The sequence below is a fragment of the Danio rerio genome, chromosome 2 (genome assembly GCF_052040795.2).
Source record: "Danio rerio strain M-AB ecotype USA chromosome 2, GRCz13ab, whole genome shotgun sequence".
Lineage (NCBI taxonomy): Eukaryota > Metazoa > Chordata > Actinopteri > Cypriniformes > Danionidae > Danio > Danio rerio.
Window position 1 is genome coordinate 3,698,238 of NC_141022.1, and position 16,763 is coordinate 3,715,000.

The 16,763-nt window shown below is 34.9% G+C and overlaps 1 protein-coding gene across 2 annotated transcripts in view; it reads right to left on the reverse strand.

Moving 5' to 3' along the window:
- Positions 1-16,763, reverse strand: part of wnt3a (wingless-type MMTV integration site family, member 3A) — a 55,801-nt gene that overhangs the window by 39,015 nt on the left and 23 nt on the right. Inside the window, exon 1 of one of the 2 annotated variants that reach the window (XM_087239977.1) lies at positions 16,358-16,763. This exon is cut by the window's right edge and continues 23 nt beyond it. In XM_087239977.1, coding sequence (XP_087096103.1) covers positions 16,358-16,431 — 74 coding nt within the window. In that variant the 5' untranslated portion in view covers positions 16,432-16,763. 2 annotated transcript variants of the gene reach the window in all.

Below are 16,763 nucleotides of genomic sequence, written 5' to 3' on the forward strand. Positions count from 1 at the left end.
GCCTCGGGGGACGAGTAGCCTCTTAAAGCAACGGCACGGGACGTTTACGTTCCCCCCGCCCGTCTCACACTCCTGCATGAATTTCATAGAAATACACAACCGACCACAGTCACTGCCATCTTTTTTTTACCAAATCGAAGGAGAGACTTTAAAGGGATAGTTCACCCACAAATTAAATTCTGTTATTATTTATTCACCCTTCATTTGAGTTATTATGTTGAGCACAACAGAAGATATTTTGTAGAATGCTGGAAACCTGTAAACATTGACTTTCATAGTAGGAAAGACAAATGCAATGGAAGTCAGTGGTTACAGGTTTCTAACATTCTTCAAAATATCTTCTTTTGTGTTCAATAGAATCATGAATAAATAAATAAATAAATAAATAAATAAAGGGTGAACAAATCACAACAGAATTTGTATTTTTGGAAAACAAATAATAAGAAAGTAAATATTTGCAGGTTCACAACATTCCTCAAAGTATCTTCTTTTGTGTTCAATAGAATCATGAATAAATAAATAAATAAATATTGGGTGAACAAATCACGGCAGAATGTTTACATTTGGAAAAACAAATACTAAGGAAGTCAATGGTTACAGGTTTACAACATTCCTCAAAATATCTTCTGTTGTGTTCAATAGAATCATAAATAAATAAATAAAGAGTGAACAAATCACAACAGAATTTTTATTTTTGGAAAACAAATACTAAGAAAGTAAATGGTTGCAGGTTCAAAACATTCCTCAAAGTATCTTCTTTTATGTTCAATAGAATCATAAATAAATAAATAAATAAATATTGGGTGAACAAATCACGACAGAACGTTTACATTTGGAAAAGCAAATACTAAGGAAGTCAATGGTTACAGGTTTACAACATTCCTCAAAATATCTTCTTTTTTTGTGTTCAATAGAATTATAAATAAACAGAGGGTGAGCAAATCACCACAGAATTTTTTTTGGGGTGGGGGGTTGGGGGGTGGGGGGGTGGGGGGACAAATACTAAGAAAGTCAATGGTTGTAGGTTTATAACATTCTTCAAAATATCTTCTTTTGTGTTCAATAGAATCATGAATAAATAAATAAATAAATAAATAAATAAATAAATAAATAAATAAATATTGAGTGAACAAATCACGACAGAATGTTTACATTTGGAAAAACAAATACTAAGGAAGTCAATGGTTACAGCTTTACAACATTCCTCAAAATATCTCCTTTTGTGTTCAATAGAATCATAAATAAATGAGTAAATAAATAAATATAGGGTAAACCAATCACGACAGAATTTTTTTTTGGTTTAACTGTCCCTTAAGAAGCAAGTCAAATTTACATAAAAAAAACTGGTGATGAGGGTGAAATATTAAAATGTGATTACCTTTTACCTTTTTCAAAACCTGTATGGGTTTCTACCTTCTGTTGAACTTAAATGAAAATATGTTGAAGAATGTTGATAAACAATCAATTGCTACCGATTAGTTTCCAACTTTCTTCAAAGGATCTTCTTTTGAGTCCAACAGAAATAAAAATAATGTCGTGAATTGGAACCACCCGAGGGTGAGTAAATGGTGAGTACATTTTGATTTTCCAGGTGAACGATCCCTTTAATTGTTTCACTAAAACAGGCCTTACAGTGTAATTTACACGTTCAGGCAAGAAGCAGAAGATCTGAAATGCAGCAGATTGTCTTTATTTACAAAAACAGAAACAAAGAAGGTAATCCAGAAGACAGAACCAACATAACAGCTTCACACATGTAAAGACATTACAGGACAAGGTGAAGAACTAAACTGGGGATTTAGGGTATGTTTACATAATGACAACGTACTAAAACTGAAAAGTTTTTCTATTGTATTTTTGTCAAGTTTTAAATACAGACAACAATGATGTCAAAACGATCCCAGTTCACACAGATCCACAAATAAAAACTAAAAACGCTGTATTATGTGGCAATGTTACTTTGTAAAGAGGCACTATGCTCACTAGTTGGAAAAGTTGTTTTCTATATGTGGTCTTAAATGAAAATCCCAAACCAGACACAGGTGAACATAATCGGTTAACCAATGAGGAGCCATAGAAAAGCCCTTATATGAAAATCCAAACCAGACACAGGTGAACATAATCAGTTAACTTATGAGGAACCATAGAAACGTCCTTATATTAGTGTCAAAAACAGACACAGGTGAACATAATCAGCTAACAATTCAGTAACCATAGAAACACCCTTATATGAGAATCCAAATCAGACACAGGTGAACATAATCAGCTAACCAATTAGGAACCATAGAAACACTCTTAAAATGAGAATCCAGACTAGACACAGGTGACCATAATCAGTCAACTAATGAGGAACCATAGAAACACCCCTATATTAGTGTCCAAACCAGACACAGGTGAACATAATCAGCTAACCAATGAGTAACCATAGAAACGCCCTTATATTAGTGTCCAAACCAGACACAGGTGAACATAATCAGCTAACCAATGAGTAACCATAGAAACGCCCTTATATTAGTGTCCAAACCAGACACAGGTGACCATAATCAGATAACCAATGAGTTACTATAGAAACGCCCTTATATTAGTGTACAAACCAGACACAGGTGAACACAATCAGTTAACTAATGAGGAACCATAGAAACACCCTTATATTAATGCCCAAAGCAGACACAGGTGACCACAATCAGATAACCAATGAGTTACCATAGAAACGCCTTTATATGAGAATCCAAATGAGACACAGGTGAACACAATCAGTTAACTAATGCGGAACCATAGAAACACCCTTATATTAATGCCCAAACCAGACACAGGTGACCATAATCAGATAACCAATGAGTAACCATAGAAACGCCCTTATGTGAGAATCCAAATCAGACACAGGTGAACATAATCAGCAAACCAATGAGGAACCATAGAAACACTCTTAAAATGAGAATCCAAACTAGACACAGGTGAACATAATCAGATAACCAATGGAGCACTATAGAAACACCTTTAAAATGAGGATCCAGAGTGCGCATCCCATGCATGCTGCGCTATCCCATGATGCCCCGTGAGCGAATTCATGAATGGAAGTAAAGCGACACAACTGTTGCAGGTAGATCACGTAACCATGACAAAATGGCGGATTCCATTCATACTTTTCACATTCATACTGTATAGAACGTACTTTTCTAAGGAAATAGAGTAGTACGTTTAAATTCAAATGCAGAACCTACTGAGTAGTAGGCGGTTTCGGACGCAGCCTTAGAAATGCCTTTGTATTAGAATTCAAACGAGACACAGGTGAACATAATCAGCTAACAAGAGAGTAACCATAGAAATGCCCTTAAATCAAAATACAAACCAAACACAGGTGAACATAACTAACAAGTCAGTAACCATAGAAACGCCCTTTTATGAGAATACAAACCAGACACAGGTGAACATAATCAGCTAATTAATAAGTAACCATAGAAACAACTTATATAAAGTTTAACTTAATATTTTTAGTCAGTTTGATTGATGTAAGTTGAGATTATCAGAAAAGTTTATTTGATTCAACTAAAACAATAGGTCTAGTAGTACTTATTCAGCTTTTATTTATTTATTTTTTTTAGAAAGAATGAACTGTATAGGTTTCATAAATTTGGGAGGTTTTTGAGCATTAAGAATAACTATAAAATGTAAACTTAAGAAATTAATCAATCAATCATTCAATCTAATCAGGTAAATACTAGTAACAATGATACATTCAAATACAATTAAATGCATATAATATAATAATAATAATAATAATAATAAAAAAATAATAATAATCAAGTTACTCAAATGGACTATGTGTGCAGAACTGTAGATTTTGAATGCATTATGCGGATAAATCAAGTCTCATCCCATCAGATTTACAACTAGAGCTATCTGTTTCACTTTTCTTTTTTTCCCTCCTTTTTTGGCTGCCAAACGGTTTGTGGGTGAAGATTCCGTCAAGCGTGGACAGCCCTCAGGTACACGGCAGTCAAGACTAAAGTGATAATTAATAGGCATCGCTGACGGCTAGAATCACCACCTCATACTTTGGTATTGTGCTTTGCCAGAAGCTGATGAATTTGAGACGTCACCAGCGCTGAGTGAGCCCAACAGGTGTTTCAATGACATGTCCTCATGCTCAGCTGTCTTGTGTGTGTGTGTGTGTGTGTGTGTGTGTGTCTGCCACTGTACATCACGATACTGAGATCATCATTTCGTAAGAACACACAACTCAGGCCAGAGTGCGGATTATGTTTTCTGATCCCACTGCCACTGCTTTAATGCAAGGAGATTGGCTCTGTGGATACAACCGAATGCAATGACGTCATGTTAATTTGCATTTATAGCAGTTCCAGCGTTATAAAATCTTGAAACAGAAATTTACAGATTGAATATGTTAGCAATATTCAACATATTTTTATATTTTACAAAACAACTAAGCACAGTGTTAGACGATCAGAAAAATATGAATCTAGAAAAACGTGTTTTATGTTTAAATGAAAGAAATAAAAATATGTTATGTATGTGACCAACATCTTTTTTTATACTGTAAATTAAACTGCACAACCTAAATGAAATAATACTAATACTAATAAAACTAAATGGTAATATTGACCTGAGCTGCAAAAAGAAAGTAAAAAATAAAAGCAAATAAAATTAGTGTTTTATTGTTTGTGTTCAGAGTAAACAAATGTTTTAAACAAATTAAATTGTAAAATGATGATGAAGTATAATAGGAAACACCTTATGACAAAATCTCATTAGTTACTAATGCATTAAGATCAAATCAATCTATTAATCGTGTTTTATATTGTAATTGAGAGAAATAAACATGCGTTATGTATGTGACCGTATGCGAGTTTAAGTATGCTTTATAGAAATTCTGTAAATTAAAATGCACAACTCAAAAGTGATAATACTAATCCAAACAAGAGTAAGAGTTAGCTCTTTATAGAACAGAAAATATTTAATTTATTAAGTTCTTTACGTTACATATCTCTGTTATGCATGTGACAGCAAGAAAATTGACACTTGTGTGACTTTGGTAAATCAAAATAATGGCACAGCGGGTAGCACGTTCGCCTCACAGCAAAAAGGTCGCTGGGTTGCTGGTTTGATCCTCGGCTCAGTTGGCGTTTCTGTGTGGAGTTTGCATGTTTTCCCTGCGTTCGCGTGGGTTTCCTCCGGGTACTCCGGTTTCCCCCACAGTCCAAAGACATGCGGTACAGGTGAATTGGGTAGGCTAAATTGTCTGTAGTGTTTGTGTGTGTATGTGTGGATGTTTCCCAGAGATGGGTTGCGGCTGGAAGGGCATCCGCTGCGTAAAAAATTGCTGGATAAGTTGGCGGTTCATTCCGCTGTGGCGACCCCTGAATAACAAAGGGACTAAGCCGAAACGAAAATGAATGAATGAATGTTTACAAACATTGATTGAGACACTTTCCCCTATTTTTTACAATACTGCCAACACACAACTATTAAAAAAAGTTGCTTTTTTTTCCTGAAAATATTTCTTTTTTATACCAATGTTAACATTTGTATGATATTGCTCAGGAGGTAACTGTAACACTTAAATGTTTTAAAATTTCCTAAACTTAACGACGACCATTCTCCATCCTGTCAGAACAGCATCATCTTTATCTCCCCTTCCAATTTCTTAAATCTAAAATGAACATGCGTTATGTATGTGACCAAAAAATTATTAGAGTTTACTTTGTAGAAATTCTGTGAATTAAACTGCACAACTCAAAAGAAACAATCCTGATTAAAAGGATAAAGGTTGTCTCTCTACAGAACAGAAAAGATTAATTTTATATTGTTTAAATTAGCGTTGTTGTGTATGTGACATTTCTCTGTTACGCATGTGATAGATGTGAAATTGCTTGTGTGACTTTGGTAAATCGAATCAAATAGTTTGAAAACGTTATCTGCGACATCTTTTTGTATTTTTATAGTAATTTCAGCACATACAACGTAACAAAGAGATTCGCTTTTATGATGAAAAATATTTTTGCTTCATGCCAACATTTAAATCTGCATAAACTTGCTCATTGGTTTACTGTAACACTTCCTTTTTTTAATGATTTCTCAAATGTAACAATGACTAACCATCATCTACCCTGCATCCTGGCAGAACAGCACCATATTTTCCTCTCCTAATTCTCTTAAATTCCAAATAAACATGCGTTATGCATGTGACCAAAAAAGTATACGAGTATAAGTATAAATTCTGTGAATTAAACTGCACAAATCAAAGAGATAATGCTAATTTATAGGATACAAGTAGGATACAAGTTTATTTTGTTTAACAATTTTGAAATTATAAGGAAAAAGCTTTGTTTTGTATGTGACATCTCTCAGTTACGCATGTGACTAATGTAAACTTGCCACTTTTGTGACTTTGGTAAATTAAATAAAATAGTTTGAAAACGTTGACTAAGACGTTGTTCAGTATTTTTACTACACTGTCAACACACACAACTTAGAAATGGATTCACTATTTTGGTGAAAATTAGGATTACGATTTACATTTGCATGGAATTGCTCATCAGTTACTGTAACACTTTCAAAATGTATTTTTTATACGATTTCCCAAATGTAACAGTGAGCAACTATCATCCACCCTTCGTCCTGGCAGAACTGCACCATCTTTACCTCCCCACAAATCTCTTAAATCCTAAATAATGTGTTGTGGACGCGACCAAAAAAAGTATGTGAGTTTAAGTATACATTGCAGAAATTCTGTGAATTAAACTGCGCATTTCAAAAGAGATAATACTAATCAAAAGAATAAGAGTTGGCTCTCTATAAAACAAAAATGATTCATATATATTTTTTGTTTAACATTTTTGCAATTATAAGGAAAAAGCTTTGTTTTGTATGTGACATCTCTCAGTTACGCATGCGACTGATGTGAACTTGCCACTTTTGTGACTTTGGTAATCCAAATAAAATAGTTTGAAAACGTTGACGGAGACATTTTTCAGTATTTTTACTATACAGGCAACACACACAAGTTAGAAAACGGTTTGACTATTTAGGTGAAAATTAGTATAAAAATTTACATTTGCATGGAATTGCTCATCAGTTAATTGTAACACTTTCAAAATGTATTTTTTATGCGATTTCCAAAATTACCAACTATCACCCACCCTTCATCCTGGCAGAACAGCACCATCTTTACCTCCCCACAAATCTCCTAAATCCAAAATAAACATGTGTTGTGGATGTGACCAAAAAAAGCATGCGAGTTTAAGTATAGATTGCAGAAATTCTGTGAATTAAACTGCGCATTTCAAAAGAGATAATACTAATGAAAAGAATAAGAGTTGGCTCTCTATAAAACAAAAATGATTTATTTTATTTTGTTTAACAATTTTTCAATTATAAGGAGAAAGCTTTGTTTTGTATGTGACATCTCTAAGTTATGCATGTGACTGATGTGAACTTGCCACTTTTGTGACTGGTTATACAAATAAAATTGTTTAAAAACGTTGACAGAGACATTTTTCAGTATTTTTACTATACTGGCAACACACACAACTTAGAAAATGGTTTCACTATTTTGGTGAAAATTAGTATTAAGATTTACATTTGCATGGAATTGCTCATCAGTTAATTGTAACACTTTCAAAATGTATTTTTTTATGCGATTTCCCAAATTACCAACTTCACCCTTCATCCTGGCAGAACAGCACCATCTTAACCTCCCCACAAATCTCCTAAATCCAAAATAAACGTGTTGTGGATGTGACCAAAAAAAAGTATGAGAGTTTAAGTATAGATTGCAGAAATTCTGTGAATTAAACTGCGCATTTCAAAAGACATAATACTAATCAATAGAATAAGAGTTGGCTCTCTATAAAACAAAAATTAATTATTATTTGTTTAACATTTTTGCAATTATAAGGAAAAAGCTTTGTTTTGTATGTGACATCTCTCAGTTACGCATGTGACTGATGTGAACTTGCCACTTTTGTGACTGGTAATACAAATAAAATAGTTTGAAAACGTTGACGGAGACATTTTTCAGTATTTTTACTATACAGTCAACACACACAACTTAGAAATGGATTCACTATTTTGGTGAAAATTAGTATTAAGATTTACATTTGCATGGAATTGCTCATCAGTTAATTGTAACACTTTCAAAATGTATTTTTTATGCGATTTCCCAAATTACCAACCATCATCCACTCTTCGTCCTGGCAGAACAGCACCATCTTTACCTCCACACAAATCTCTTAAATCCTAAATAAACATGTGTTGTGGATGTGACCAAAAAAAGCATGCGAGTTTAAGTATAGATTGCAGAAATTCTGTGAATTAAACTGCGCATTTCAAAAGAGATAATACTAATGAAAAGAATAAGAGTTGGCTCTCTATAAAACAAAAACGAATCATTTTATTTTGTTTAAAATATTTGCATTTATGAATAAAAAGCTTTGTTGTGTATGTGACATCGCTGTTATGGATGTGACAGACGTGAAATTGCCACTTGTGTGACTTTGATAAATCAAATAAAATTGTTTGAAAATCTTTTTGTTTTTACGATTTCCCAAACATTATGATGACCAACAATCATCCACCCTCCATCCTGGCAGAACAGCACCAACTTTACCTCCCCCCAAATCTCCTAAATCCAGGTAATTAAAAGACAAAAGGCCAGAAATGAACATTCCCTTTGCTCTGGAGTCTTAGATTTATTTGCTCACTTTTCATCTGAAGTGTATCCAGTCTCGGTTTTAATGCATATTTCAGCAAGCCCAAGCAAGCGCACCTCTGAATTACCACTTTACTTGTAGGCCCCGGGGCCACAGAGCCGACTTTGACATCAAGAGAGAAGTGTTTGGGAGAAGGAATGTGCGGCAAGCTTTCACCTCCAGGTATTTATCTTTTAAGGTGGAGCGCAGGGTGGAGGGGGGTGTTTAGGGTGCAGTCAGGCAACACCACCTTGGAGGAAACCATGATCGTGCTCACTATACCCGACCCACATCATCATAATAATTAGGCTTCTGCCGTGATCAGATTTTCGTGTTGCAAGCTTTTATCACGGTATACAGTTATATTGACCTAAGCTGCATAAAAGGTATGATATATGAAATGCATTATTGTACGTTCAGAGTAGATGAAAGTGTATTTATCTATATACACAATAAATATACACAGCACACACATATATATTATGTCTAAACAAGTTTTTATTTTTGATGTGATTAATCACGATTAATATTTGCACAGCATGTACACTCACTGGCCACTTTATTAGGTACACTGTCCAACTGCTCGCGAATTTCTAATCAGCCAATCACATGGCAGCAACTCAATGCATATAGGCATGTAGACATGGTCAAGACGATCGGCTGCAGTTCAAACTGAGCATCAGAATGGGGAAGAAAGAGGATATAAGTGACTTTGAACGTGGCATGGTTGTTGGTGCCAGTCTGAGTATTTCAGAACCTGCAGATCTACTGGGGTTTTCACGCACACCTAGCTCTAGGGTTTACAGAGAATGGTCTGAAAGAGAGAAAATATCCAGAGAGTGGCAGTTCTGTGGGTGCAAATGCCTTGTTGATGCCAGAGGAGAATGGCCAGACTGGTTCCAGCTGATAGAAAGGCAAAAGAAACTCAAATAAGCACTCGTTACAATCAAGGTCTGCAGAAGAGCATCTCTGAACACACAACACGTCCAACCTTGAGGCAGATGGGCTACAGCAGCAGAAGACCACACTGAGTGTCACTCCTGTCAGCTAAGAACAGGAAACTGAGGCTACAATTCACACAGGCGCACCAAAACTGGACAATAGAAGATTGGAGAAACGTTGCCTGCTCTGATGAGTCGATTTCTGCTGCCACTTTCATATGGTCGGGTCAGAATTTGGCATCAACAACATGAAAGCATGGATCCATCCTGCCTTGTATTAACTGTTCAGGCTGGTGGTGGTGGTGTAATGGTGTGGGAGATATTTTCTTGGCACACTTTGGGCTCATTAGTACCAACTGAGCATCAACGCCACAGCCTACCTGAGCATTGCTGTTGACCATGTCCATCCCTTTATGACCACAGTGTACTCATCTTCTGATGGCTACTTCCAGCAGGATAACGCGCCATGTCGTAGAGCATAAATCATCTCAGACTGGCTTATTGAACATGACAATGAGTCCACTGTACTTAAATGGCCTCCACAGTCACCAGATCTCAATCCAATAGAGCACCTCTGGAATGTGGTGGAAAGGGAGATTGGCTGACAAATCTGCAGCAACTGTGTGATGCTCTTATGTCAATATGAACCAAAATCTTTGAGGAATATTTCCACCTTGTTGAATCTATGCCACGAACGATTAAGGCAGCTCTGAAGGCAAAAGGGGTCCAATCCACTACTTATAAGGTGTACCTAATAAAGTGGCCAGTGAGTGTATATATTTACAAGTTAAAAGCTATACATTATTTCTATAATATGCATATATATTTTATATCTAAGTATGAATAATAATTTTCTTAAATATGTGCATGCATGTATGCATATATATATGTATATATATATATATATATATATATATATATATATATATATATATATATGTGTATATATATATATATATATATATGTATATATATATATATATATATATATATATATATATATATATATATATATATATATATATATATATATATATATATATATATATATATATATATATATATACAGTTGAAGTCAGAATTATTAGCCCCCTTTGAGTTTTTTCCTTCTTTTTTAAACAATTCCCAAATGATGTTTAAAAGAGCAAGGAAATTTTCACAGTGTGTCTGATAATATTTTTTCTTCTGGAGAAAGTCTGATTTGTTTTATTTCAGCTAGAATAAAAGCAGTTTTTAATTTTTTAAACACCATTTTAGAGACAAAATTATTAGCCCCTTTAAACTATATTTTTTCTTGATAGTCTACAGAACAAACCATCGAAATACAATAACTTGCCTAATTGCCCTAACCTGCCTAGTTCACCAAATTAACTTAGTTAAGCCTTTAAATGTCACTTCAAGCTGTATAGAAGTTTCTTGAAGAATATCTAGACAAATATTATTTACTGTCATCATGACAAGATAAAATAAATCAGTTATTAGAGATGAGTTAATAAAACTATTTTCTATAAAATGTGTTGAAAAAAATCTGCTTTCCGTTAAACAAAAAGTGAGGAAAAAATACGTAAGCAATCTAATAATTCAAGGGGGCTAATAATTCTGACTTCAACTGTATATATATATATATATATATATATATATATATATATATATATATATATATATATATATATATATATATAGTACACACATATATTATGTAAAAACAAACTTAATTTTGGATGCAATTAATCACGATTAATTTTAAGCTAAAAAAACTGCAGATTAACTATATTTACATATAACAACTTACATTTGATTGTAATTTATAACTTATTTAATTGTAATGCAATAACATGCACCAATAATTATTGTAGAAAGCACTATACAAACAGACTCGAATTGACTTGACCAAGTTATAGTTTAGGTAGTCTGTGCATAGTCAAACCATGTGAAAGAAACCCAATACTGCCAATTTGTCCCATAAACAGGCATTGGTGGCGGTGGTGCAGGAAGTGTGCAGTGAGTCAGTCAGTGTGCAGGTTATCATATCACATAACTCTGGAGGACCGCAGGCCACCCTGCAGAGCTCAATTGCCCAACGCTGTCAGTGTGCGTTCACGTCTGTCCGTTCTGTTACGGGAAAGCCAACCTCAACGTTTAAAGGTATAGTTCATTAAATATATGCTATAATAATAAATAGTGAGCATCAAGCATGGAATGATAACCATGTTCAAGGTATAGCGCGGTTTGGAAAAGTCAAGGTTTTAAAACTGTATACTGATGTATCTCTAAAGTATATGTTTTTTTTTTTTAGGACAAGAGTATCTCCAGCAGAAAAGATTTCCAAAGATGCCGTTTTAAATTCAAAATCTTTGTTTTTGAAACTAATGAAGACAGCAGAAGACATTGTTTAACTTTAATTATTTAGTCTGACATGTTTACTGCTCCAAAATATAATTTCAAGAGTTCACACTTAGATACTGCTTGACAACTGTAAGCAGGTTTGGCATGCTGTCCCGGGAGAGAACCCTGAGCTCGGAGATAGTTGAGCCCAGGGCTCCCGCCAGGTCCATAGAGCATGTGAGGGGAGTACGAGATCAGGTGGTTCTCGAGAGCTCCCCTTTTTTGTAAAGGACAAGAGGAGGAGAAAGGGGTGGATGCGGGGTTTCTTCGAAAAAACGAAGATAAGGGAGTAATATCTAGCTAGGCTACTTATGAGCCCCTTTCACACAGTGATACCGGTAAATATCTGGAAAATTTCCGGAACGACTTTACCGGTATATACAAAAAAGCGCTGTTCACACAGGCGAGGACGTTACGGAAATTTTCCGGAAAAGAGCGTTCACACATCCATTCCAAAATACCGGTAAATTCTGACATCATTCACCACAAATGAGCTTTAAACGGCTGCGCTTGTATTTGTAAACATTTGACTAAATTACAAACTCTGTGGATGATCAATATTGTGAACAACTTTCGCAGGATCACTTTCTCATGTCGAGATGTTCATAATATGTGCGTGTGCTGGCGCTCACAGGCTGTTTCATGGGCACACGCAAAGCTTGAAGGTAAACAATCAACGGCTTATCATAAGCATCTCATCGATGATTATTTGCACAGTTGGCATTAAGAAGAACATATAAACGTGATCTGACTAACTTCTAGCAGCTAAATGTGTCTGGAAAAATATTCAAAGGCTTTTATTCTCACAAACCGCGCGGACGTAAATGCGTCTGACTGTTGTGATTGGCTAAAGCAGACGTCTCACGTCAGCACGTTCTAGACGTGCACGCGCTTATTACGGGAATCTTCCTTCTGCATTCACACAGCGCAGCATTCCGGCAAATTGCCGGTAATGTTACAACTTCTCTTTCCGGAAAATAGCCAGAACGAATTTACCGGTATTTTCAAAAAGGACCTGTTCACACATACAAGCTTTCCGGAAAATAGCCAGAACGAATTTACCGGTATTTTCAAAAAGGACCTGTTCACACATACAAGCTTTCCGGAAAATAGCCAGAACGAATTTACCGGTATTTTCAAAAAGGACCTGTTCACACATACAAGCCTTCCGGAAAATAGCCAGAACGAATTTACCGGTATTTTCAACAAGGACCTGTTCACACATACAAGCTTTCCGGAAAATTGCCGGTAATTTTCCGGAAAGGTCTGTATGTGTGAAAGGGGCTATAGTGAGTTAGGATAGATCTGATTGGCTAACTAATGAGTGTAGATAGGTGGCCAGCTGCAGTCAATTATATCACGTGCTCCTCTCGAAATTAGTTTAAAAACTTCACAAATGTTTCCCAAATTAAAATATATTGTGTTCAAAGGGGAAAACAATTCTTGTTTTTTACCCAGACATTTAAATAGAATATATTTTAGAGCAGTAATCGCAATACCGTAATACCATGAAATTTTTATCCAAGGTTATCATATCATCAGAATCTCAATCCGGCCCATGCCTAGTGAACTTACAATAATAATAATGAGTAAATTTAAATTTTTGGGTGAACCATCCCTTTACTGCTTTTTTTTTCAGGATAGACACAAACCAGCAGCTAAAAGATTATATTTAGAGCTCTATCAAAAGCTTAATACAAAAAAAAACAACAACATAAAACTGGCACAATCATTGCGCCTTCAAACAAACAAGACACAAAAAAATTCCAATTTTCAAGTTGGAAACATGACGTGAACATTCTGTAGAGTTTGGCAGCTGTCTGTGGCTGTATATACTGATTGGTAGATACAGTAGCTTTTTATATTGATTATTAGACATGTTTAAACCATTCGACACACATCAATTCCCTTTACTCTTTAAAAAAAAAAAAAACTACAATTCTCATGCTTGAAATAAGAGTATTTATCACAGAAATATACTGTACACTCTTAAAAAATAAAGGTAACTTTTCATAAAGTACACGTGCGCCTGAAGGATCTATATTGGTACTGTACCTTAAATTAAAAATTGAAGAGGTAAACTTTTTAGGTAAACTATATGCCATTGTATGTATGCATTGAAGTGTATTCACCGTTTCTGGATATTATTTACAGTTAAATGTTTTTTTTATTACATTAAATGCACTTAAGTAGGACCTTAATATATATTTATACTATCATTATTACTATTAAACTACTTACACTTTCCTTGAAATGGGGTTTGCGATTGCCGAACGTAAACTGAATATGCGTAATTGTCTAATTATCTTGTTTCTGTTGAGACTTGAATGATATGAATTTAACCACTTTTGTAATTACAGATTCGTTATAATTAGGATGTTCACTTGTACTGCAGTTACAATTAGAATCGCATACTTCAAATATGCTTTATTATGTTAGTCAACACATAAGTGTGCTTCTTTAAGGCATGATAAATCATTTTAAAAGTGTTTTAATTTATTACAAAGAGCACTATTATCTGACCTTTTACTTCATGAATAGTAAAATATATGCATAGTACATTAAAAAAAAAAGAGTATTCAATGTAATTAAGAGCACTTTTATTTAGCTCCCCTAAAAAGAGGTTTCTGGATGGTGTTTCCCTGAATTGGCGTTGTGGATGAGAAGGAAAGCACATCTTTGAAAATCCCAAGAGGGTCAGACAGACAACAATTACCTAAAACAGAGCGGCCTGGACTGTGACTAATGACCTACTCAATTACAGCTTTTACAACCACTGAGAAAACTCTGCTTTATTGTCTTTCCTCCCTGAAACAATGATCCCGAGGTGTGTGTGTGTGTGTTTGCATGGAATCAGTGCAGTAGCCTTATATAAGACATCCTTAATCTTATTAAACATAAAATAATACTACTTTTTGTGTAAAATTTGTCTTTAAAACACAATTCTACATATAATTAAGAAAATGTTGCTCTTTAAAACAGCTACACAGCTTCATCAGATAGATTTATGAGATTTTGTTACTTAAACCACAATAATTATTCGTTCAAAAACGAATTATGAACATGCTTAGCGCTAGTATAAATAATTCAGATGAGATTTAATATTAATTAGCGATATTAAGCAGTATTTATCAACAATACAGCGCGAAATGTCGCTACAATTATCATCACATACAGTTAGCATGAAGTCAGTCAGGTTTTAAATGCTCTTTTTGGAGTAGATTTAAGTCATGACATGACATTAAGACTTAACCCCTGAGGGAAATATGACAATTTCCAACATTAGGATAGTCATTGATTATCAAATAGCTAAATACCAACAATTTTAACAAATTTATTTGATAGCTATTGTTGATAAATTGAACAAGCGTTTGTACACAAACAAACAGTGTACGCTAATCAAAGTCGATTTTACGGTACGATTAACAGGTGCACGACAGACAGACAGACCACCAGATAGATAGATAGATAGATAGATAGACAGATAGATAGATAGATAGATAGATAGATAGATAGATAGATAGATAGACAGACAGACAGACAGACAGACAGACAGACAGACAGATGATGGATGGATGGATGGATGGATGGATGGATGGATGGATGGATGGATGGATGGATGGATGGATGGATGGATGGATGGATGGATAGATAGATAGATAGATAGATAGATAGATAGATAGATAGATAGATAGATAGATAGATAGATAGATAGATAGATAGATAGATAGATGATAGACAAAAACATAGATAGATAGATAGACAGACAGACAGACAGACAGACAGACAGACAGACAGACAGACAGACAGACAGACAGACAGACAGACAGACAGACAGATAGATAGATAGATAGATAGATAAATAGACAGACAAAGACATAGATAGATAGATAGATAGATAGATAGATAGATAGATAGATAGATAGATAGATAGATAGATAGAAAAATACATAGATAGATAGATAGATAGATAGATAGATAGATAGATAGATAGATAGATAGATAGATAGATAGATAGATAGATAGATAGATGATAGATAGATAAAGACAGACAGACAGACAGACAGACAGACAGACAGACAGACAGACAGACAGACAGACAGACAGATAGATAGATAGATAGATAGATAGATAGATAGATAGATAGATAGATAGATAGATAGATAGATGGCGTCTTCGAGTATTGTTTACAGCTTACGTCACACACATTTTCAATCCCCCCGAATCATTGTCAAGTTGAAAGCTGGACATTTTACCCTTCCTAAACAACAAAACTTGATGTTTTCAACAGATAGAGGTTAAAGAAGTCATAAAACTTACCACCATATCGGGTAGCTTGCCATGACACGCGTGAGCCCACAAAAAAGGAACAGGAAATATCCAAGATATATCATCCTTTAAAAAAGTTAGGCTTAAACTGACACGCACACGCGCGCACACACATACACCCGCGCGCGCACACACACACACACACACTCACTCACTCACTCATTCACACACACATACACACGCACTCGCCCGCGATTGTCAATGAGAAAACACGAGGTGATGTTGAGCGATATTCTCTCCGGTAATCCTACAGCCGTCTCCCGTGCGCGTTCATGAGGCGCATATTAAAAGTTGAGAGCAGCTTTTGCGTTCGGACCCAATCACAGGCTTTTGCCACGGGCGGAATTTTGACGATACAGTCACTCAGTCAGCCTGAACCGCAATGCTCGGGACACTC